Genomic DNA, 25,709 nt, shown 5'->3' with positions numbered 1-25,709 from the left:
GGTTTATCCTTTTTATGTAGCATTGGTCCAAAATAGCATTAGGACCTTTTTATTCCGTCCCAAAGGCAGGCTGGCTAGCTGTCCATCTGTCTGTCTATCTCTCTCTCTCTCTCTGTCTTCTCCTCCTCCTTATCGTCATCTACCTACCTACTTACCCACTATTTTCTCTATCTCTATCTCTATCTCTGTCTCTGTCTCTTTATCTGTTTATCTCTTTCTATTTATTTTAAATCTTCGTGATCAGAGTCACACCAAGCAGTGTTACACAATTAAAACCTGACTGGTTCATTGGATGGCCCCAGTTGGCAGGATGCTGAGCAGGCCTAACTGATCTGGGGCCTGGAAGAATAATGCCTTCTTTCCATTCAGCAATCATTTATAAAACACCTATTGTGGACGAGTCATTCTGCTAAGTACTAGGGAGACAAAAATAAATGCAACTCCAGCCTAGCCCTCAAGACGTCTACAATCTGATAGGAATGGGAATAAGGATAAGACCATAGCAAAGATAGGAAGAGTGAGAGAAGTAGGAGAAAGAATGCTATGGGAAATTTTTGGACCAAGTTCAGTAAATAAATACCTTAAATTGAAGGAGAGGCTACTTTCCCTTGGTTGTAAGGAGGAAGCTAAAGAAGGCTTCATGACGGAGGTGACGTCCTTTTATGATCAGAAACCAAGACCTTTTTCCCTTGTTTAGCTCGAGCTCCAGTAAAACTTAGTATTATAGGATTTTAAAGTTCAAAGGACATTGGCCATCATCTAATACAACCTCTTCCTTTTACAGAAGAGGAAACCAAAACCCAGAGAAGTGAAATAATTTATCCAAAGTCCCAGTGGGAGTGAGGGGCAGAGCCAAGCTTAGAAGTGGGGTCTTCTGACTGCAATCTGGGTCTTTTCCCTTCATTAAGTTATTTCCTGGAGGTCAATATCTTAAAGACCATAGAACTGAATCTTGTTGGCTTATTACCCAAATTTATATCCCACCAATCAAATTATGTCCCTATAACACAGCCTAATAGCTCCACCTCCCCAAAGTCCCAATATACTATGGTTAGCGTATAAGGGCGGGGGGGGGGAGGGTGCTAGTCTGATTCCTCAAAGACAATATTATAAAGAACACCTATTGCATTAGCTATTTGTGATGGTTGTTGGTTTGGTTTTTTTTTTAAACTCTTTAGGCGACACATGCGCAGTACCAAATGATGACACACTGGCAGGAAAACCAGATGAGAAAGCCAGTGAACGCCATTTTCCACAAGCTGGTAACAGATTCTGTGTTTCCTGTTCTGAAATTCAGACAGATGATGCCTCAAGGTCACAGACGATGATGATGCTCCCGTTTTTCTCTTTTGACAGAATGCATCATTACATCTATTGGAAGTCCAACCGAGGTGATAAAAGTTAAGGACACATTTGGAACTTGGATGAAAGAATCAGTGAATAAGAGTGATGAACGAATTTGGGTGACTGAACATTTCTCAGGTATTGATGCCTGCCAGATGGATAAACATCTGTTTTCCAACCATACTGTTAAACCACTTTCTATCTCTTTTTAAAACCCTTACTGAGTTTTATTTAATAGTTATTTAATAAAAAGAGGGAATTGGTTTTTAAAATCACAAGTGAGTATAAAAAGTCAGTGGTTTTTTTATTATAAAAGTATTTTATTATTTTCCAGTTACATATAAAGATAGTTTACATTTGTTTTCATAAGATTTTTAGTTCCAAATTTTCTCCTTTCCTTCTTTCCCTCCCCCCTCCCCAAGACAAAAATCAATCTGATATAGGTTATACATGTACAATCACATTAAAACTATTTCTGCATTAGTCATGTTGTGAAAGAAGAATTAGAACAAATGGGGAAAACCTCAAAAAAGAAAAAACAACAACAAAAGTAGAAACAGTATGGTTCAATCTGCATTCAGAATCCACAGTTCTTTTTTCTGGATGTGGAGAACACATTGCAAAGGAATTTGAAATTGTCTTGGATCACTGTATTACTGATCATTGCACAATGTTGCTGTTACTGTGTACAATGTTCTCCTGGTTCTGCTCACTTCACTTAACATCAGTCCACTTAAGTTTTTCCAGGTTTTTCTGAAATCTGCCTAATCATAATTTCTTATAGCACAATAGTATTCCATTACATTCATATGCCACAATTTGTTCAGCCACTTCCCAATTGATGGGCATCCCCTCAGTTTCCAATTCTTTACCACCACAAAGAGAGCTGCTATAAATATTTTTGTACATGTGGGTCCTTTTCCCTTTTCTATAATCTCTTTGGGATACAGACCTAGTCATGGTATTACTGGGTCAAGGGGTATGCACAGTCCCATAGTCCTTTGGGCATAGTTCCAAATTGCTTTCCAGAATGGTTGGATCAGTTAACAACTCCATCAACAATGCATTAGTGTTCCAATTTTTCCACAGCTTCTCCAACATTTATTATTTTCCTTTTTTGTCATATTAGCCAATCTGATAGATATGATTTCTCTAATCAATAGTGATTGAGCATTTTTCATATGGTTTTGATTTCTTCATCTGAAAACTGCCTATTGATATTCTTTGATCATTTCTCAATGGGGGAATGACTTTCATTCTTATAAATTTGATTTAATTCCCTATATATTTTAGAAATGAGGCCTTTATCAGAAACACTGGGCATAAAAATTGTTTCCCAGTTTTTTGCTTCCCTTCTAATTTTGGCTACATTGCTTTTGTTTGTACAAAAACTTTTAAATTTAATGTAATCAAAATCACCCATTTTGCATTTCATAATATTCTCTATCTCTTATTTGGTCATAAAATATTCTCCTCTCCATAGATCTGAGAGGTAAACTATTCTTTCCTCTCCTAATTTACCTATGGTATCACCCTTTATGTCTAAATCATGTACCCATTTTGACCTTATTTTGGTCTACTGTGTAAGGTGTTGTTCTGTGCCTAGTTTCTGCCATACTATCTTCCAGGTTTACCAGCAGTTTTTTGTTAAATACCAAGTTCTTATCCCAGAAGCTGGGATATCAAACAGTAGATTACTATAGCCATTTACTATTATGTCTCCTGTGCCTAACCTATTCCACTGATCCACCATCTATTTCTTATGCATTACCAAATAGTTTTGATGACTGCCACTTTATCTTATAGCTTCAGATTTGGTAGGGCTAACCCAAGGAAGGTCAATTTTTTACTTGCAATGCCTATCTCAAGGGGCTGCCGTGAGGAAAGCATTTTATAAACCTTAAACCACTATAGAGAAATGAGTTTTTATTGTTTTTCTCCCTGGAGGCATTATGGAAGGTCTTGAATAAGAATCCCACAGCTGGAGAAAGCATAGAACAGTAGCAATATGCAATTAATGAAGAGAGACTTTACTCTGATGAGATGACAGCTCTATCTTAATCAATCAATAAATTGATTGATCACTAAGCATTTATTAAGCACCTATAATGTGCCTTGCCACACTGTGCTATTAGATTGTGACTGTCTTTTGCCTCTTTTCATATACCTAGCACTTAACATAGTGCCCCGCACAGCAGAGGTACTTCATGAACATTTATTGATTGATTGTGCCACCACTAGGTATATAAATTAAGAAACAATCCTTACCTTCAAGGAGCTACATCCTATTGGGGGAGATAATATATATGGAGTTAGACTCTGGATTTACGTTTCCAAGCCACATCTGTGCTAGCAGGTCAGGTCCCTAGGACAAGGCTGATTACATCTCCTCCTCAGGGTTCTGGGGGTACACCTGAGAGGCAGTGGGGTTCTTCTAATATCATCAACTCAAGTCCCCATGTTGTGTCTTCACCCCGATATCATTGCCAGTGATTGGCATTCCAATATCATTTAACCCATTGCTCATCTCTGATAACCACGTAATATCAATCAACATTTACAAAAATGCATTTACTAAGGAGATATAAGAAGTACAAATACATCCTCCCAAACCAGGAGTGCATGCTCCCTTCTACTTGTTCAATATCCCTAGGGAGAACACTCTCAAATTTAAAGTGGCTGCTACAAATATTCCTCCCATGATCAAGTTCATTTCAAGGTACAATCGATGAGTGACCACATTGTTTGGGGAACATGGCATCTTGGCTAGCAGGTTTATCTACTACTGAACTGGATCAAAAAGGCCACCCATCAAGGCTCACTCCTCATTGGGCTTGTGGCAAACTCTGCTGGCTCTTCCAACATTGCAAAGTTCACAAAGTGATTCTTTCTCTAATACTTCTTCACCTGAGATCAGGAAAGAATAAACACAACACAAAAAGGGAGGGGTTTAAGTATTTATACAGCACCTACTATGTTCCAAGGACTATTCTAAGTGCTTTTTACAAATATTATCTCATTTTATCCTCACAATAGCCCTGTACTATTATTATCCCCATTTTGCATTTGATTTGATAAACAGAGGTTAAGTGACTTGTCTAGGGTCACATAACTAGTAAGTTTCTGAGACCAGATTTGAACTCGGGTCTTCCTGACTCCAGACCTAGCACTCTATCCACCGGTCCACCAGCTATCTCACAGGGAAAAACAAACAGCAAAATTATGCCTGCATGGACCATGTAGCAGTCTAGGTGTAGACATAAGAGCCTGAGGCCTCTCTCTACACCCAGAGGCTTGTAGTATTTCTTCACTTGATTGACACCAGGAAAGAGAGAATTACTTCATCGGAGCCTTTTGTGTGAACATTCAGGTCTAACTCCACGACTAATTTAAAATGCTTGTTATTACTATGCAATAAAAAGACAGGAAAGTCACAGAATACCTACACATGTGCTGAAGTAGAGAGCAGGTCCCTCCTTCACATGCTATCACAAATTTCTGGAAGAAGGAATTCCAAGCAACCACATGGGTTCACACCAGGAAGAACAGATTGCACAAGCTCAAAAGATTGGACCTCTATTGTTCAACCCACTATTACATATATGCATATAAGCATATTGAGAATAATTATAAAATACATATAAGGTGGTTACAAAGTAGTTAGGGAAAGAAGGCATTAGGGATTGGAGGATCAGGAAAAGCTTTATATAGAAGGTAGCACCTGAGTTTTTTCTTGGAGGGAGGGATGCTATAGGGCAGAAGTGAGGAGGGAGTGCATCGCAGGCATCAGAAAAGTCCAATGCAGGGGCAGCTAGGTGGTGCAGTGGATAGAGCACCAGCCCCTGGAGTCAGGAGGACCTGAGTTCAAATCCAGCCTCAGACACTTAACACTTACTAGCTGTGTGACCTTGGGCAAGTCACTTAACTCCAATTGCCTCACCAAAAATAAAAGAAAGAAAGAAAGATCAGTCCAATGCAAAAACATAGAGATGGGAACTGGAATGCTCTGTATGAGAAGCAAAGAGAAGTTCAGTTTGGCTAGATCATAGAGTGTGGGAAGAGGAGCAATGAATAATGAAGTTAGAAAGATAGTTTGAGGACAGGTTCCACAAGGCTTTAAAATGGAGGAATTCCTATTTTATCCTAGAGACAATAGAGACGCATTGTAGTTTATTAGTAGGAAAATTAAAAAGTCAAATCTGTACTTAAGAAAAATTTCTTTGGTAGCTCTGAGAAGGATGGAATGGTGTGTGGAGAGACTTGAGGCAGGGAAACCAGTAAGGAAGACATTATGCAGAATGTTGGTTATTGTGAGGGCTTAGATCAAGGTGGTGGCTGTGTGAGTAAATAGGAGGGGTCAGATGCAAAGATGCTGTGGTGGTAAAAACATCAAGATTTGTTCCTTAATTGATTATGTGGAGTGAAGAAGTGGGAGGAGTCAGAGAGTATGCATTTAGGGGATTGGAAGATCAGTGGTGCCCAAGACAGAACTGAAGAAGTTTGGCAGATATTGGATTCTGTTTTGGAAAAGCTGAGATGGAGATGTCTTAGCTTGAAATGTCCTGTAAGCAGTTGGCAATGGCGGGCTGGAACTTAGGAGAGACTGGTACTAGATATGTAGTTCTGTGAGCCATCTGAATAGAGATAATAAGTTAACCCATCTAAATACCAAACCAAGCATATATATCTTATCTCTCCCAAGAAAAGAGTAAACCTCTAAGGGTATGACCTTGTCTTCTTTATCTTAGTCCTCTTTGTACTACACACACCCAACTGGCAAGGCCTAGCATTGTGCTCCGCACAAAATAAGAACTCAAAAATATTGTGGAATGAATGAATGAATGTCCTGTTGGTTCTTCCTTTAAGGTCTTTCGAATTTGTCTCTTCCTTTTCATTTCCACTATTAACATCTTAGTTGAGATCCATAGACTTAGAACTTAAAGGCACTTCGGTATAACCAAACCCTTCATTTAACATATGAGGAACTGAATCCCAAAGATGTGAAGAGATTTGTTGATCATCACACAGATCGTAAGTGGCAGAGCCAAGATTTAGACTAAGGTCTTTTGATTTCAATCCCAGGGTTCTTTCGTTGGCATTATATTATGTCTCCATGTCTCATGCAATAGTTTCCTAACTGATCTTTCTGTTTTTAGTTTCTCCTCATTTCAGTTCATACCACAGGCTACTGCCAAATTAATCTCCTTAAAATTCTCCTTCATTATATCACTTTGGTGCTCAGAAACCTTTAATAACTTTGTTCTAGGAATAAAGTAAAAATTCCCTAGCCCCTGCCTTCAGGAGCCTCCAAAATCTGACCCCCAAATCTGCTTTCTAACCTTATTTGTGACTTCTATACAGGTACATCCTGCTTCAGACAGACTTCTCTATTCATTGTTCCCTGAATGAACTTAAAATCGTGCTTGCTGCTTCCTCAACTCTTTAAGCTGCCCAGAATGCCTTACCCCTTCTCCTGGATGTGTCTTTTCTACCTATTCTTCAAAGCTAGCTTAAATATGCTTAAATCCTTCATAAAGAGTTCCCCAAGCATTTCAACTCACAATTGTCCCTCTCTGAACCAGTCCACCACCACTACCAAGAGCAAGCTTATCTTATCACAGGCTTGTACTGTTAGTTATCTTTTCAACATTTATTTGCCTTTTCTCCACAATTAGATAGTGAGTAGGTTAGGGACTATGTATCATATACTTTGTTTCCCTCATAGTATAGTACCTAGCCTAGCATAGTATTTTTTTTGTTTTTTTGTTTTTTGCAGGGCAATGGGGGTTAAGTGACTTGCCCAGGGTCACACAGCTAGTAAATGTCAAGTGTCTGAGGCCGGATTTGAACTCGGGTACTCCTGAATCCAGGGCCAGTGCTTTATCCACTGCACCATCTAGCTGCCCCTTAGCATAGTGTTTTGAATAAAATAAGTGTTCAGTAAAACTGGATTGATTGATTGATTTGAGCCAGTGCCTCCTAGTCCCAGATGCATCTTCAATATGAAAATGATTTGCATTAAAATGAGCTGATTATTATTATACAGTCCTAGCTGAGTTTCTTTGTATGTCCATCCATATAAATACAAGCAGCATTCAGGTTTCTGAGTGTTTTTGTCATTGGCAAAAATTGGAAAGGGTGAAGGATACTCAGAAGAGGATAAATGGGTGGCATCAGATGAGGTATAAAGGCCTGTGTCCTTTTGTCAGTCAAGTAGACTTTTTTTTTGTAATAATATTCTTTCCCCAATTATATCAGGTAAACTTTCAAGAATACTAATTGGTTAAAAAAACTTAGCCAATAGTCATGGGTACACTCATTCATTGTTGGAATTGTAAATTAGTACAATCATTTTGGAAAAAAATCTGACAGCACACAATAAAAGTTATAAAAAATAATCATGTTCTTTGTTCAACAATGGAATTATGGGCAATATACTCTGAAAAAGAGATTTTCATGGTTAAATAAATTGTGGCACATTAATGTAACAATATAATAATGCTATTAAGAATGGCAAGAATGAGAGATATAAATCAGTCTAGGAAGACTTTTATGAATAAATGAAAAAATGAAAAAAAAAGAGAACACATGTTGTATGTAACACATTTTTTGTTGTTGTCATTGAGATCTGTGATTTCACTGGTGCAGGAAATTTCTGGTGAGAAAAATTTACAACCACCAATCAAGTTCAGTAATTCTTCTACAATTGATAGTCTTAGAGAATTGCCTGAGAAGCTAAATGATTTACTTAGTGTCACATAGGAAGTGTCAAGAATGGGGCTCAAACTCACATTTTTTGGACTGTGAAGAAAAACATCTCCCCACTATACCATTTAAGAAAAAAAAAGCAAGTAAGAGTAAGCAAAGAATCCTATTGGGGTCAAATAAGAGAAAGCCCTTTGCAAACTTTAAGGCCCTACCCAATGATAGCTAGCTAATGGGATCTTACAAGGAGTGACCAAAAAGTTGTTATGATCTTTCATACACTGAAATTTATAATGTTAAGTTCCTGTGGTAAAATATGAAAGTTTTTAACAGTCGGTTAGGATAACTGAAAGACGCCAGTTTTTCAAGGACCACCCTTTTGGGGAGGAGATGAACAGTCCGCCTGCTGCGCATGTCAGACTGCCTGCCGGGTTTTTTGACTTCCGGGGTGGAGAGAACGAGAGGAGGCCTTTGGCCTGCTTGGCGGGACTCCTGACGGTGCGGCACAGACTCTCTCTCCAAAGGTGGCCTTTTTCGGTTTGGTGAGTTTTTATAAGGAATATAGACTAAGCTTAGACTTAAGACGATTTGTATTGTGTTTCTACTTTCCTATCCTTCTAATCAACATCACCTTGTGACTATCATAACTATAAATAAAAAGGTCTATCTAGAAAACCAAAAGCTGCTTCCATTTACTAGTTTGGGAGATAAATTAAGGGAAAGGTTAAGTAGGGGAGATTTATGATCTAATATCCAATTTTAAATCTCACATTCCTAAGCAGCTTTAGTTGTTTGAAGTTCCTTATTAGGTTTTTAATATATATTTTTAAAAAGAATAAAACAAATCTCACAACTTCATAGTGGGAGGGGGGTGTCATAGGTCATTGATTGGTCAACCCATTCAAGATTTCAAATCCTTTGATCACAAATTAGAGTTGGAAGAGAGTTTAGATTGCTCCTAGTTTGATCCCCTCATTTGACAGAAATATGAAACTGAGGTAGGTACACAGTGGTTTTAGAGGTCATAGTGATAGTAAATGAGAGAAACCAGGCTCTTTCTGCTGTGCAACTCTGACTCTGCCCAAAGGAGATAACCTAAGCTTTCTACATCTAAACAAATGCAATGGTTTTCACTGTTTTCTAGGTGACACAATAGATAGACCACTGGGTTTGGAGTCAAGAAGACCTGAGTTCAAATCTGACCTCAGACACTTATTAGCTGTGTGACTCTGGGCAAGTCATTTAACTTCTGTTTGCCTCAGTTTCCTCATCTGTAAAATGGACATAATAAGTCCAGAGTTGTGAGGATCAAATGAGATTATTATAATTGTAGAGTACTTAGCACAGTGCCTGGAATATAGTAAACACTATATAAATATTAATTATTAAGGGGGCAGCTAGGTGATGCAGTGGATAAAGCACCAGCCCTGGATTCAGGAGGACCTCAGTTCAAATCCGGCCTCAGACACTTGACGCTTACTAGCTGTGTGACCCTGGGCAAGTCACTTAACCCTCACTACTATTATCACCCCCTTGGTCTTCCTTATTAATCGAAATCTTCCAGTTGAATTGCTCTTGTGGTCATTGCAGGGAAGGTAGGTAAACACCTTGACTTCCTTTTCTGTGCATTCTCGCTTCACAGGCCTCATTGTGAAAGAATTTAAGGATCAAGTCTCCCTTCTGAACAACAGTTACAGGCCCATCCACCTCAGGTACTTTTTCCATGGCTGTGGGCATGCCGTCTATGACAACTACCTCTACTATCACAAGGGAGGTTCCAATATCATTGTGAGGTAAGTGCAATTTTGTTTGTTTGTTTGGTTGGTTGGTTGGTTTATTTTGTAGGGCAATGAAGGTCAAGTGACTTGCCCAGGGTCACACAGCTAGCAAGTGTCAAGTGTCTGAGGCTGAATTTGAACTCAGGTCCTCCTGAATCCAGGTCTGGTGCTCTATCCACTGCACCACCTAGCTGCCCCTGAGCTAAGTTCAATTTAACCATCAAATAATGAAATTTGAGAGCTACGAGGGCCCTGGAGGGTCATCTTGTCCAGTGGTTCCCAGCACTTTTTGTTGTTGTTGCTGTTGTTCTTCCAACATCTCCTTTTCATAGCAACATTTTAATATACCACTCATAATACTCCTTGTGATTATTTATTGCTTAGGGCCTCATTAAAGAATTTTTAGCGTCACCCTTTGAACATTGTCTAGAACCTCCAAACAGTTAGCAGACCACTAAATGGGAACTATTGATCTAGCCTATTCCCCTCATTTTTTTTTTTTTAGTGAGGCAATTGGGGTTAAGTGACTTGCCCAGGGTCACATAGCTAGTAAGTGTTAAGTGTCTGAGGCCGGATTTGAACTCAGGTACTTCTGACTCCGGGGCCGGTGCTCTATCCACTGTGCCACCTAGCTGCCCCTATTCCCCTCATTTTAAAAATAAAGAAATTGTGCCCAAGAAAAGTGAATTAGAATCTTAATACCTGGCATTCGTTTACCTATTTGGGACTTACATTTATTCTTGCCCTTGACCTTTGAGGTAAACATTGCAAATATTATTAGCCCCATTTTATTGATAAAGAAACTGAGGGGGCAGCTAGGTGGCACAGTGGATAGAGCACCAGCCCTGGGTTCAGGAGTACCTGAGTTCAAATCCGGCCTCAGACACTTAATACTTACTAGCTATGTGACCCTGGGCAAGTCACTTATCCCCAATTGCCTCACAAAAAAAAAAAATTAAAATTAAGAAACTGAGGCACATAAAGGTTAAGTGCACTTAACTAGGTGCACTTCACTTAAACTTAGGTACTTAAAGGCAAATGCCTTGGGTCACAAAGATACTAGGGGCCAGAAGTAGTATTTGAAATTACATCTTCCTAACCCCAAATCCAGTACACTAGTCTCTAATACCCACCAGTATGCTGAAGCCAATTATAGCCTTTCTACCATTGAAGATTTGATTTATTATTTTATTGATTGTCCAGACTTAAGAGAATGATGAAGGAAATTTAATAATGCAGATTAAATTTAAAAGCGGGTACATCGGGGCAGCTAGGTGGCGCAGTGGATAGAGCACCAGCCCTGGAGTCAGGAGTACCTGAGTTCAAATCCAGCCTCAGAAACTTAACACTTACTAGCTGTGTGACCCTGGGCAAGTCACTTAACCCCAATTGCCTCACTAAAAAAAAAAAAAAGTGGGGAGTGGAGGGAGTCAGTTGTTAAAACATTTAGCAGGATGCCACACTGCCTCTCAATGACTTGCCTATGGTCACATGATAACTGAGTGACAGAGACAGGACCAGGATTGAAGTCTCTGAAGTCCCAGTCTTGTGTTCTTTCCATTAACATACTCTATGCTCAGAGCTAACAATACTTTGAAGTTACCATATCCCCAGTGGGTGCTTCAGTGTTACAGCTTCTAATGGCTGCTTAGAGGGCTATTATCCCTGAATTGAGTATCCAAAAAGGAAAGCAACAGTCACTGTGAGAAGCTAGAGGGTCAAGCTATGGGGATGACACCAAGATTGCAAGAGACGGAAAAAACAATGGGAAATGAAGAAGCCGAGCATAAAGGACTTCTTTTCTAGTAAGTTGGCCATGGAAGAAAGGAGGGGTATCAGACAATAGCTTGTCCAGTGACCATTAAGGTAAAGCAAAAAGCACAGATCATAGAATTTGGGAGTGTACAAAAACTGAGAGGCCAGAGTGTTCACATGGTTATGTATACTGAAGGTCCCTAGTAGGAGAGTAGGAGTTTGGAGGTGGGGAGGAAGACTATGAGGCAGGTGCTGAACTCGAGAAAAGAGAGAATGATGTGGAGGAGAATGGATACAGCAACTAAGACCTGGACAGAGTGATATAAATAGATGGAATGAACTTCAAAGGAGGAAAGATGTTGATAATGTTGGTCTGGGATCGGTAGTGAGGAGCAAGGAGTATACCTCCTCCTCTTGGGTAAGTTGGGGGCATGAGGAAAGATGTATCCAATACTGGAGAAAACTTAGGTGGATTTTATACACTCTGCCCTGACTTTTTGGGTCCTTTGTGTCACTAGAGCTCGCTGCTGTGACCTGGTGTAAGTCGGGCTGTGGCTCTGCCCGACCCCAAGCCTTAGGTTTCACTAGAAAGTTTGAGAAAGTCTCCTAGGGCAGGAACAGGGTCATCAAGCAGCTGCTGTTGGTTCAACTCAAAATCAAACTTGATTAGCACTCAAAAGCTCTCGTTCTGACTTTTCAATACCAGAGGCAGTCTGCTGTTTGCCTGTGCAGCCCAGAGACACAGAGACAGAGACACAGAGACAGAGAGAGACAGAGACACAGAGACACAGAGACAGAGAGAGACACAGAGACAGAGAGAGACAGAGATGAAAATAAAGGACATTTACATAGTGATTTAAAAGTCACAAAATATTTTAGATACACTATCATATTTGAGTATCACAACAACCCTGAGACATAGGTAGGATGGATATTATTTATTATTCCTCTTTTCAGGATGAGGAAACTGAGACTCAGATAAGTTAAATGACCTACCCAATGTCACACAGAAAGTATCAGAAAGATCTAAGGTCGGCGCCCTAATGCTTCATAAAAGGTGAATCCCTCATGTCCCCCTGGAATGGAGACAGCTAGATTAGATATGGGTCCTTGTGCTTGGCACATAGTAGTTGATAAATACTGATTGACTGATTGATTGATTGAAGGAAGATTTCCACCCCCACCCCCGCCTTTATTCCCCAAGACTTATATAGCTGTAAAGTGTCTGAGGTGGGATTAGAACCCAGGACTTCCTGTGTCCAAGTCTAGCACCCAATCCATTACACTAGAAGTGTCAAACTCTCTGCCTCAAGCCTCCTGTAAAACTCTTGAGTGTAACCATATCAGATTAAAATGTAACTGGGAAATAACAAAATAAATTAAAAATATAATACAACATAGATAATATTAATTTATGGCTTTCTAAGTCACTACACAGCTTGCAGGTCTCCTTATGTTTGGTTTAGGGGTTCTCCTTTTCTAGAGGGGTCTGACACCACTCTACTACAGCATCTTGCCATCTTGCTCCTGCACACCAAACCTCTTTGGACCTCAGTTTCCTCATCTGTTAAATGGGGATAATAATATTTGCAATGTCCACATTACAGGGCTGTTGTGAGGGAGAGCACTGGCCAATTTTCTCAAATGTATACAGGGATTTCTGAGTTTCTTTTGCTGCTCAATGACACCCTCTGGTGTTCATTTTATGATTACAGACTTTAACTGAATTCTTCAGACTTCCCTTTCCCCGTTAAATAAGCTGTTTGACTCTAACTCACCTTCATCAACACTGTTTTAGATATGAATTCCTACAGGAACATGGAAATGGTAGATCAGACTTTCCCTGGATACTAAATAGGGGGAGGGAATAAGCATTAATATAGCACCTACTATGTGCTAGGTAGACCCAGTGCTGAGTGCTTTACAAACATTATCTCATTTGAAGCTCACAATCCTGGGAGGTAGGTGCTATAATATGATCCCCATTTTATAGTTAAGGAAACTGAGGCAAATAGAGGTTAAGTGAATTGCCCAGGCTCACACAGCTAGTAAGTATCTGAGGCTGGATTTGAATGGAGGTCTTCCTGACTGTAGGCCCAGTACTCTATGCACCAAACCACCGAGTGCCTCTTTTTTAATTAAATAGTTCTTAGTGTCTTACATCATAGTGATTTTTCAAAGAGACCATGGCATAGTCGATAGAGAACTGCCTTTCAAGTCATGAAGACTTTAGTTTGGGTCAGCTCCCATCTATGACAGACCCAGTAGCTGTGTGACCTTTGGCAAGTCACTTAACTTCTAAATCCTGCTGGATTATAAATGGAAGAACAGTTGCTTATGTGCATTGGTGGAGGGAGTTTCTTTCGCTAATAAAATCAGAGGTCTGGGTTTTGTTTTTGTTTTTTAAAGATTTGTAAGGATTTATTGTTCATATCTGAGTTGTTGTTCATGTCTGACCCTTCTTGACCCTGTGGACCATATGGTCCATGGTGTTTCCTTGGCAAAGATACTAGACTAGTTTGCCATTTCCTTCTCCTATGGATCAAGGCAAACAGGTTAAGGGACTTACCCAGGGTCACACAGCTACTAAGTGTCTGATGATGGATTTGAACTCAAGTATTCCTGAGTCCAGGCCCAGAGCTCTAACCACCGAGCAACCTAACTGCCTCTTCATCAAGAGAGTGGTGAAAAAAGGATTGAGTCTAGATCTGTTTCTGCTGCTAACTTGGTGTTAGTCACACAACTCCCTTAAGATTGCTTCTTTGCCTCAGACACTTGACACTTACTAGCTGTGTGACCCTGGGCAAGTCACTTAACTCTCATTGACATGCCAAAAACCAAACAAACAGAAAGATTGCTTTTTTATATCCACATCAATATTCTCCTATAAATATGTCACAATAATAATAACACTTTAAGTTTATAGAGTTTTTTACATATATTATCTCTTTTGATCCTCACAACAACCCTCTGGGGAAAGTATTAGTATTATTCCCCTATTACAGATAAGGAAACTGAGGCTGACAGAAGACATATGACTTGTCCAAGGTTACATAGCTAGTATCTGAGATAGGTTTTGAACTCAGATCTTCCTTTTTGAAGTCTACCAACTACATTATACCTGGTTGCACCTGTTTCGCTTGCCATGCTCTATTTGGGGGGGGCGGGGCAATGGGGGTTAAGTGACTTGCCCAGGGTCACACAGCTAGTAAGTGTCAAGTGTCTGAGGCTGGATTTGAACTCAGGTCCTCCTGAATTGGGGCCAGTGCTTTATCCACTGTGCCATCCAGCTGCCTCCTCCTTACTCTATCAAGTAAGCCTTAGACATTAACAGATGTAGCTATATATGATACATCCTCCAGGTTGTCAGTGCCTTGTTTGCCTCTTCTTTTCCCCAGCTGCTTCCTATTAAGTCATGTTCCAAGAGTCCTCTGAACAGAGAAGGAGCAGGGTATATTTTAATGAGACCTAAATCTGCAGTCAGAGAATCGGGGTTTGGGTCCTGTCACTGCCCCAACTCACTGTGTCACCTTGAGTGAGACAGTTAACTTCCTTGTCCTTGTTTTCCTCATTGGTGAAAGGAGAGATTTGGGCCAGATGATCCCTATAAGTCTCTTTCAGGTCTAGAGTGAAGATCCTTCCTTAATCATTCTCTTCCCCTGCCAGTCTCATGACCAGTGTTCCAGGCACAGTACCTGGAGGAAGAAAAACAGAGAACTGAGACAAAGACCCAATGTCATCCTGGGGCTTCAGACAGCAGGAATGACCCAGAGCTAAGTACATGAGCCCCATGAGTGATCTTCTCTGGGTGTGCCTTGTCTCCTACCATTCAAAGACTCTGTTTCAAAAATTGTGTCACTGTCTGCCAGGCTCCAACCCTTCACTGTAATGTTTGTGACTTGTGATGTTACAAAATAATGGAAAATGTGGGACAGCTAGGTGGCACAGTGGATAACCCACCAGCCCTGGATTCAGGAGGACCTGAGTTCTAATCCAACCTCAGACACTTAACACTTAACTAGCTATGTGACCTTGGGCAAGTCACTTAACCCCAATTGCCTCACCAAAAACAAATAATGGAAAATGGAATCTTGTAATGTTCAAATATGTGTATTTATAAAAAGTATGTTTAAAGCATCCTTCATTGTATTCCCACACATGTTCACATATTGCATTGTACCCTAGGGCAAAGCTTCTTAACCTGTGGGGTAACTGAATGTGGGGGTCATGTAAAAGTTCCTCAGGTGAAAAGGGGTCATGAGTGAGAAAAGTTTACAAAGCCCTGCCCCAGAGAAATGAGTACCTTGCCAAACCCAAATCACAGCACTGATTTCAACCAGGTGGCACTATAAAGCATCCAGTACTGGACCAGGAAGACTCATCTTTCTGAGTTCTAATCTGGCCTCAGACACTTATTAACTGTGTGACCCTGGACAAGTCACTTAACCCTGTTTGCCTCAGTTTCCTCATTTATAAAATGAACTGGGGGCAGCTAGGTGGCGCAGTGGATAGAGCACCGGCCCTGGAGTCAGGAGTACCTGAGTTCAAATCCGGCCTCAGACACTTAACACTTACTAGCTGTGTGACCCTGGGCAAGTCACTTAACCCCAATTGCCTCACTAAAAAAATAAAATAAAATAAAATAAAATGAACTGGAGGAAATGGTAAACTACTCCAGTGTCTTTGCCAAGAAACCCCCAAAATGGGGTCACAAAGAGTCAGACTCATTTGAAACAACCAGCAACAACACGCAGCTAGTGTCTTAGTTTAGAAGTGAACTAAGGTCTTCCGGCATTTCTATAGTCCTTTATGATTGACAAAGCACTTCACAAATAGTATCCCATTTGAGCCTCACAACAACCCTAGGAGGTAAGTGCTATTATGATCCTCCATTTTAAAGAAGAATAAATCAAAGCAAATGGAGGTTAAGTAACCTGCCCCAGGTCACACAGCTACTAAGTGCTTGAGGATGGATTTGAACTCAGATCTTCCTGACTCTAGGCTCGCTGCCTCACATCTATATAATAGGGGCCATCTCCCAGACCATGTGTGAGGATGGGACTGTGACATGGTCATTTCTGATTGCAGGACCTGTAAAGAAGACTGTGTGTACACAGAAAATAAAAAGAAATACTGAGCCTGTGCCCTGGCCAAATAGGGCCTGACTTCAGGGAGTTTACATTCTATTTAGCAAATGAATGAGATATGTTATGGATTCTTGATAAAGGGCATGTTTCACCCTGAGTGAAGGGGTCAGAACTGTGCTTCAGAACATCACTGTTATCAGTCATTCGCTCATGTAGCTCTGTCAGAATGATGGAAATATAGCCCACTTTAGTTTCACTGGGGGGTTCTCCCTCTCTAGATAAAAATACTGACAAACTTTTTTTTCAGATTTGAATTTGCAACAGAAACATCTGAAACACTGAAGATTGAAAATGCCTTGCACTTTGGTCGGAATTATCTCTTTGTAAACTCAAAGACGTACTTCAACTTAGCAGCTGATGAAAAGGGCCTTTGGATTATCTACGCTTCAAATTTGGATGCGTCCAGTATCTTTGTGGCCCAGCTAGAGGAAAGTAGCTTCTCAGTCATCCAGCATATCAACACCACGTACCCCAAATCCAAAGCGGGCAATGCCTTTGTTGCCTGTGGTGTCCTCTATGTCACAGACACCAAAGACATGAAGATAACCTTTGCTTTTGATTTGTTAAAGGGGAAACAGATCAATGTGAGTTTTGACCTAAGAACTTCACAGTCTGTTCTTGCCATGTTAGCTTACAATCGGAGAGATCAGCATCTATATACGTGGGAAGATGGCCATTTAATGCTTTATCCTGTTCAGTTTTTGTCAGTCAAAGAAAACAAATGATGGTTCTTTTAGGATGGTCCAGGATCTCTTTGCCCCTCAGCAAATTTTAACCTTGACATGGAATATTTCCACCCCAACCTAAAATTCATCATTTAGGATAGCTGGGTGAATAGAAAATAATCCAATGATATGTACATATGTGTATTTATGTATAATAAAGATCCAGTGATATATATACATAAACACAGAGTAAAAGTTTAATAATTACTTGTTGATCAATTGAATTCCCAAGTAACTGTAGTTTATTTATACGTAGAGATCTCTATTTTTACATAGAGATCTTTGTTTATATATCACAATGTTGTGTTGATTGGAAAATCAATCGATCAACAAACAATTATTAAACTCTTACCATGTGCCAGGAACACTAAACTTTAGGAATACAAGGACAAAAGTGAACTAGTGCATACCCTCAAGGAACTAATTTTCTTTTAGCAAATGACTGAATCTCCTTGGAATCGATCCCTTAGTGGCCAAACATTGGGCTATGTTAAAAGACCAAGATCATAGTCCCAGGTCTGACTTCTTAACTCTGAGATTTTGGACAGATTACTTCACCATTTTTCATATTGTACACTGAGGGGACTGGACTAAGTGGTCTCTTTATGTAGAGTCCCTTCCAGCTCTGACAGTCTATATAATTCTCAACTCCCTGGATGAGGGTGGTACTGGTAACAACAAGGATTGCTCACTGTTTTTTCCACGAATTTGCCAAATTACACATGAAATCACTGAAATTGATTAAACTTTTGGTGAATTAATGAAACCGATTACTTGAGTAATAGATTCTCAAATACCTGGTCAGGAATTGGTTACCTTAACTCTTTGAGGCTACTAAAGTCTATCTTGGAGCCAAGTATTCTATGTGGAATTTGTGCAGGTGGGAGAAGTCAGATCATTTGTATTTTTCTGTCATGCTTAATTTACTCACCTCCATGAAGAACAGAAACCCAAAAGAAATGTTATTTTCTCCTTGCTCAGCAGTCAATTCAGCAGACAGATATTTCTATGTTTCTATAGATTTGGGGATCTTTATGGTAGCAAATCATGATGACTAAGGCCTTGGGTCATCCTAGTTCTGTGGCCATATCAAAAGATCCATCCTCGATTTCTAAAATGGGACCCTAGTAGACTGAAATCTGGCTCAGTGTACACATGAAAGCACTTTCGCACACTTCAGGGAAAAGGTATTCTATATTATGAGTAAGCCTGATTCTCTGACTTATCAATCAGTCTGGGATTTTGTAAACCTAAGGGGGGAAGCCCTCTGAAGGTTCTGTGGTATCATTTTTTTTGGTGTTTTGTGTTTTTTTTCTGGGGGGGGTGGGGCTTGGAGGGAGGTAAGGGAAAGGGCAGGATAGGTAAGAAGTATTTGCTTTCCCCTACAATAAGAGTAGTCAGTGGGGGTAATTTTCTCCCTTTTTCAAATTGGAAAGATACAGTGCTGTGCCCTACAGAGATGGGAAAAAATAATTAAACTAAAGAGCATTGCCATTATCACTATCTCAGATAGACTTATTCTAAATTCTCTAGATTTGCACTGGAATATACCGAAAAGGGAGGGGGAAGACACCTTTAAATAGATATAATTTCTTTCTATTTCTTGGCATAGAGAAATCTGAAAATCATTTGTTCCAACATTCTGACCAGGCCCCAAGCTCTGAATAATTTGAATAGCCTACCATTTAGGTGACTTAAAGCTAGTTATGTCATGTTCCTTTGCCTAGACCCAACATCCAAGCAATCAGTCGACTATGAAAAAGCCAGTTGTATTAGTCGTAAGTGATGCTGTGTTGATAGAACATCCAGTTGAATTGGCTGATTTTTTTTCCCACTTTACAATCAGTTGTGCTGATGTCATGTCGACATGGCTCAAAGTCATTCTTTCCAGCAGCACACTGTGTAACCTTGAATAATGCTGTCTTATGTCCAAGGTCACTGTATCTAGTATTTAAATTTTCATATCATGGTATTTTTTTTCTCAGTCTCATTTCCAGTTAATAATGGCGTTATTTTAAAATACTTTAAGAGATTCCTTGCTGTTGAAATGCTTGTATGGAGACACGAATCCTGTATGTTAATGGGCAGTTATTTCTGTTTTAATACAGATGACATATAGATCAAAGGAATGAATTCAAAGAACACCAATTCAGTTTTTGGGGGGAAAAAACTCCAAAAACCAAGGCATTAGTTTCTATTTCTCAAACATGAATGATCTTCCAACCCAACAAACACTTATTAAACACTTGCTATACATAAGGTACTGTGCTAGGCAATGAGGATGAATGGCCAGACATAAAACCCATTCTTACTCTCAAGGGCTTTGTGTTCTACTGAGGCAATAAAACACATATGCAAATGATTTGTTACACGATCATTTGAGGTAAGGGGAAAGAACACAATGAGGTTTCCTGTAGAGGTTTCCAGTGTGTGAACTTGAAAGTAATAGGGATTCTAAGAAACAGATGTGAGAGTACACTATTAGCATGAGGAGGTCGAAAATGTTCAAGGCCAGCTGTGGATAAAGCACCTACATTCCTTTCTGTACAGTTCATCACTTTGAGATGAGTTTTGTTGACTCAGTACTAATGATACCTTTTTCCCCCTATGACAAAGTAATAATAGGAGGCTGACTGAGTCAGACTCAAGTAAGAGTTGATCATTTTATAATCTGGTTGACTAAGAAAGTTTATGTTTTTACACACTGGGGGTGTGTATGATTATATTCTTCTTTTCCAGCATTGGCTATAAATCCCTAGATTTCCTATTAAGAAAAAAATATGCAGTCTAATTTTGAAAACTCAAGGAAGAACTTTAGTAGTGTTTCAAATTATTTCCATCAGGGACTTCTAACCTTTTCTGTGGTGTGTCTTTGGCAGCCCAGTGATGTCTATGGATCCCTTCTCAAAATAGTGCTTTTAAATGCATTTTTTAAAAAAGTAATATTACAAAGGAAACCAGTTATACTAAATTGAAGTTATTGATGTGTTTAAAATAAAACAAGTTCACAGACATTCCCCACCCCCCCCACCCCCACCCCAGTAAAAAATCCTTGGCTTAGAGATCTTATTAGCTTTAAGACACATGAAGGAGTTTCTTGGAATAGCAGAACCAAGCCAAAGAATCTCTGAGTACTGGATTAATCTAAAGTAGATAATGTCTCATTTAAAAATAAATAAAGCATTCCCTCAACACCTAAAAAGTATATCAGTTTCAATCTTCAAAAGCCATTTCTCTTTATACATGAAAAGCCTCCTACTCAAGACAGGTGGCTCTGCTATCTACTTATCCACTGAGTACCAGGTGGTTATGGCTACAAAGAGTTTTGGGGCCCAAACAGCCTGGGGATGGGGGCAGCCCAGGAGCTAAGGCTGCAAATGAGACATGCTGATCCTTCAAGAGTCAGTTGTCATTTTGCTATCATTTTCTGGGTTAACTTCACAAAGTATTTCAGCCATATCTGTTTAATAACAAAACATCTGAGTGAAAAGTGATTGATGGGATCCTCACTTCTTAGCCAGATGTCTCAGTCCTGTGTGTCATTCAAAGACATAAACTTCCATCTGTGATCAAGGATTATATATAACAAGATGAGTTATGGTGAATGGTTTGTTTTGGCTGTATTTCATGTTAACATTAACCAAATTATTTAATAAAATGCCAATGGATGGGCACAGCCTTATTTTAAAAGAATTAATTGTTGTTTTTGCCTTTTGACATTTTAACACATAACTTTTGGAAGAAGCTCATTTTCTACCACAGTATTTTGAGTACAGTGTAAGTTCATTGTTCTTCATAAGATCCTAGATTAAGCGCTACAGCAGCTAGGTGGCATAATGGATAGAGCACTGGCCCTGGAGTTAAGAGGACCTGAGTTCAAATCTCACCTCAGCCACTTACTAGCTAGGTGACCCTGGGCAAGTCACTTAACCCCAATTGCCTTAAACAGCCTGGGCCATCTCCAGTTGTCCTGATATATAATTTGCCATTAGACCCAGATGATTCTGGAGGAGTGAGGTTGGTGACCACGTATAGCCCTCTCTCACTTAAATCCAATTCAGTGTAAGTCATGATATAACCCCGAAGTCATGGTCCTCTTTGAGAATGAAGGACAAACAACAAGATTAAGAGCAGAAAATTACTTTAAGGGGATTGAACTGAATAGCCTCTAAAGTAATTTTATAGTTGAGACCCAGAAAGGGGAAGATTTGCCAAGTTCACACAACTGGGGTGGGATTTGAACCCAAGTCTTCCTGACTCCTTGTCCTATCCACTATACCACTGTGGTTTCTAAAGGAGTTCATAAAAACTGCTAGGTGCCTTCAAATAGTGAGAAAGCTTTGTTACATTAGGTGTGTTTCCTATGGCCCCTAAGGAGGAAAAACAACCATTACAGAACACTATATTTAGCCTGTATGAAAGGAAGGGTAAAGCTGGCAACCAATCAGTGTGCACAGCCATCAGATTGTTCTAGCTACTCTAATGACAGTTTGTTTGTTTGTTTTTGAAGGTCAATGAGTGTTAAGTGACTTGCCCAGGGTCACACACCTAGTGTCAAGTGTCTGAGGCCAGATTTGAACTCAGGTCCTCCTGAATCCAGGGCCGGTGCTTTATCCACTGCACCACCTAGCTGCCCCCTAATGATAGTTTGAACTATAGAAATGGCCAGTTGTTACCTAATTGATCAGTTTCATTGGGATGATAAGATCAAAGACTTAGACTTGGAAGAGACCCTGAGAGGTCACATAGTCCAACCATTTCACTTTACAAATAAGAAACTGAGGCCAAGAGAGGATGTGGCTCATCCAAGGTAACATAAATAAATAAGAAGTAGCAGAGTTAATTGGATCATGGAGATGGTTGAAACAACTGGTCTCCTCACCACAAAAATAAACAAACAAACAATAAAATTCTCTCAGGCTGTCCAAAGCATTTAAAGGGACAACCCATGTTGAAGAAAAAAAAAGAAGAAAACTCACATAGAGATGCTATGATCTGTGTTGTTTCCCCACTGTCCCACCTGACAAACTCCTTACTAAGCCACAGTCAAGCCCTGCTAATGCCATTTATATATATAAAATTTTAAAATATCAAAGAAAAAGTAGCAAAGAAAGCAAATGCATGAAATGAATGACCCTTTAGTTAAGTTTGACCATTCCCATATTACTCATCCCACTGTTTATTTTAAGAAGATCCAACATTGCCACAGAGAAAGAACAATCTCCTTCTCCAGAATACAAACAATTAAAAAATGGGTGGGTCAAATCCAAAAGTAACAGCATTGGTTTCCAAAAACCAGTTTGCCTAGTTGTCTTGGTGTAGTAACTTACTTGTTTTAGAATTGGTGGCTATATAGTATTGTTTCTTCCTTAGTCCATGAACTCTGGGGGGAAAAAAACCTAGTCCAATTTCATTTTACAGATGACGAAACTGAGGTCCAAGTCAAGTGACTTGGACAAGGACAGAGTTAGTGGCAAAGCTGGAACTAGAACTCAGGTCTCCCGACTTCCAGATTCCTTCCACCATACCACCCTACTTCTCCTAAGTTTCCCCTTTTGCCACCAGCCTCCTCCATGTGGATGGGGCTCCTCACAAATGGGAACTCGTATTTAGCAAGACAGCAAAAAGGAAATTCTTGTAAAATAAGAAGTCTTCCTCCAAGCAACTAGTAGTAATTAGCAGACAAGGAGACTTATGAGACAGATCCTAAACTCTGAAGCTCCCTTCTCAGCTAAAGCAGCAATTTGCAACCCTGTTTATTATCCATTTGGCATAAATTCAGTTCAATATATGAAGGGTCTTAAATAGTTTCCATATAAATTGAAAATATGCCATTTAAAAATCCGTGGCCTTATTAACAAAATTAGCTTGCTAATATTATCAATAATAATAGAAATGAACTGATTATATATGTGCCTCTTCTGTTACTTTTAAAGTGTTTGAAAGGGCTCATCTTATTGTGGCAAATGTCTTTACAAAGAATCATTCTATGGGGGCAGCTAGGTGGCACAGTGGATAAAGCACTAGCCCTGGATTCAGGAGGACCTGAGTTCAAATCTGGCCTCAGACACTTGACACTTACTAGCTGTGTGACCCTGGGCAAGTCACTTAACCCTCATTGCCCCACAAACACACAGACACACACACACACACACAAAGAATCATTCTGTATAATTATTTTCATGTCTCTGTGGATTTCCTAAAAACAATGCTTTGTTGATTCAGTTACAGTAAATTGCATAGATCAAATAATCTTATACAATAAGATATGATAAACTCATCTATTTGATCCCAAGCTCCTTGTGATCATATCTTACCCATATTTTTATTCCCAACAGAATTTAGCATAAAGCATTATCCATGGTTGGAACATAAATATTTACTGAATCAATATTTAATATTATGTAAGAAAATATTTGATAGTGCACTTCTTGATAGGTACAGCAATAAACAATAATTATCCCTCAAGTCCTCTCAAATCCTTTCTACACAAACATACCAACCACCAAGATTGTGTTAGTAAATATTTAACAAACAACTCTCCAGGGGGAAAAAAGTGCTCAAAATACACTTTTAAGTTTAATTTGCCTTATTAACATTTTCTTCATCACTTCCCAGGGGTAATAGCTAGGTAGTATAATGGGTAAAGCACCAGACCTGGAGTCAGAAAGATTCATCTTCAAGAGTTCAACTGCAGCTTCAGACACTTACTAGCTGTGTGACCCTGGACAAATCACTTAACCCTGTTTGCTGCAATTTCTTCATCTGTAAAATGAACTAGAGAAGGAAAATGGCAAACCACTCCAGGATCTTTGACAAGAAAACCCCAAATAGGCTCACAAAGGGTTGGACGTAACTAAACAGCAACAACCTTCACTTTTTTAAGTCTACACAATTAACAAAAATCAAAGTCAATTTGTTATTTCCAGGTGTACATGCTTACCATGAAACTTCCAACACATCCCTGCTACAACCTAAACAAAACAAGCTTTTAACACCCCACCAAAACTTACCATCTCCCTCATTAGACTGGGAACTCCTTGAGAATAGGTACTGTTTTTGCTAGGATTTAGCACAGGCCCTGGCAGAGAAGGGGTATAATGAATGAATAATTATCAACTGACTGACCATCTAAAAAGATTCAAGACTGAAGAGGAAAGGCAGAAAAAGCTGAACAAAAGAACAGAACTGGGAAGTTGACTAGCTTTTTTCAGGATTCCTTGGTCAGCTCTTTAGTTTGTCTTTCCTTTGTAAGAAGTGGTAGAAATTTCCCAGTTACTATGAACTCATAATCAAAAATAAAAACCTCATTCCATAGCCACATTTTAAAAATCTGATTGATAATTCAGGCCTCTGCTCCCTTCTGTTTCTACAAATTGAGTAGGTGTTAATTCTCTCTTCTAAAAATGTTAAAAAAAGATGGGATTTTGAAAATAAAGCATGTTGGGGCAGCAAGGTGGTGCAGTGGATAAAGCACTGGTCTTGGATTCAGGAGGACCTGAGTTCAAATCCAGCCTCAGACACTTGACACTTAACTAGCTGTGTGACCCTGGGCAAGTCACTTAACCCTTATTGCCCTGCAAAAAAAAAAAGAAAGAAAGAAAATAAAGCATGCTATTAAAGTTACAAATACTTTCTTCTTGAAGTTGTTAAAGAATATTTGCAGCATTTTGTTGTTTCTGTTTTCTACTTAACATGCAAGTGTCCCTCTTTTGCCTTTTTTTCTAAGTTCTCTTGGGTCTGCATTTCCCCTAGGTTCAGAAGTTTCAGGCAAAGGATTAAAAAGAGATGGGATTGACCACTTCTAAAATCATTTTTTTAAACTCAAGAAGTAGGTTTCAGTGACTATTTCCAGGACAAAGGTCAATGGTCACTTAGAAATAAAGCAATCTCATTTTCTTACAAGCACTTGAACTGTAGATCTCCCACTGATGTCAGGCACCTAAAACAGTATCCACACAGCAGATTTCTCACTTGTTTAGTAAGTAGCAGTAGATACTGAAGGAAACTAATGAGCTCAGTCTTTAATCATTTGAGACTCAAGTTAACTGATGTAAGGATTGGAATGATGCCACCTGCTGGAGACTTACTGTAGAAAGCTCCGCCACGAGGAGAAGGCCTCTGAGGGCAAGCCATGTGGTCAAGGTCCTTAGTGTCAGGAAGTGCCGTTTGCTTGTGGGTACTGTCTATCAAGGCTACCAGCCAATCAACTTGAGGAGCCTCCCATTTCTGGGAGGAGGACATGAAGTACAAAA

At 39.5% G+C, this 25,709-nt stretch overlaps 1 protein-coding gene across 1 annotated transcript in view; it reads left to right on the top strand.

The window, feature by feature from the left end:
• GLDN (gliomedin) overlaps positions 1-21,120 on the top strand; it is a 98,140-nt gene extending 77,020 nt beyond the window's left edge. Inside the window, exons 7-10 of the mRNA XM_043990086.1 lie at positions 1,179-1,262; positions 1,357-1,482; positions 9,692-9,842; positions 16,977-21,120. Of these exons, the coding sequence (XP_043846021.1) occupies positions 1,179-1,262; positions 1,357-1,482; positions 9,692-9,842; positions 16,977-17,454 (839 nt within the window). The 3' untranslated portion in view covers positions 17,455-21,120. The remainder of the gene's footprint in view (positions 1-1,178; positions 1,263-1,356; positions 1,483-9,691; positions 9,843-16,976) is intronic.
• Positions 21,121-25,709: the final 4,589 nt, after the last annotated feature.

This window comes from Dromiciops gliroides, chromosome 2, assembly GCF_019393635.1.
Source record: "Dromiciops gliroides isolate mDroGli1 chromosome 2, mDroGli1.pri, whole genome shotgun sequence".
NCBI classification, from domain to species: domain Eukaryota; kingdom Metazoa; phylum Chordata; class Mammalia; order Microbiotheria; family Microbiotheriidae; genus Dromiciops; species Dromiciops gliroides.
Note: the sequence above shows the minus strand (reverse complement) of the source record. Positions and strands in the feature narration are given on the sequence as shown.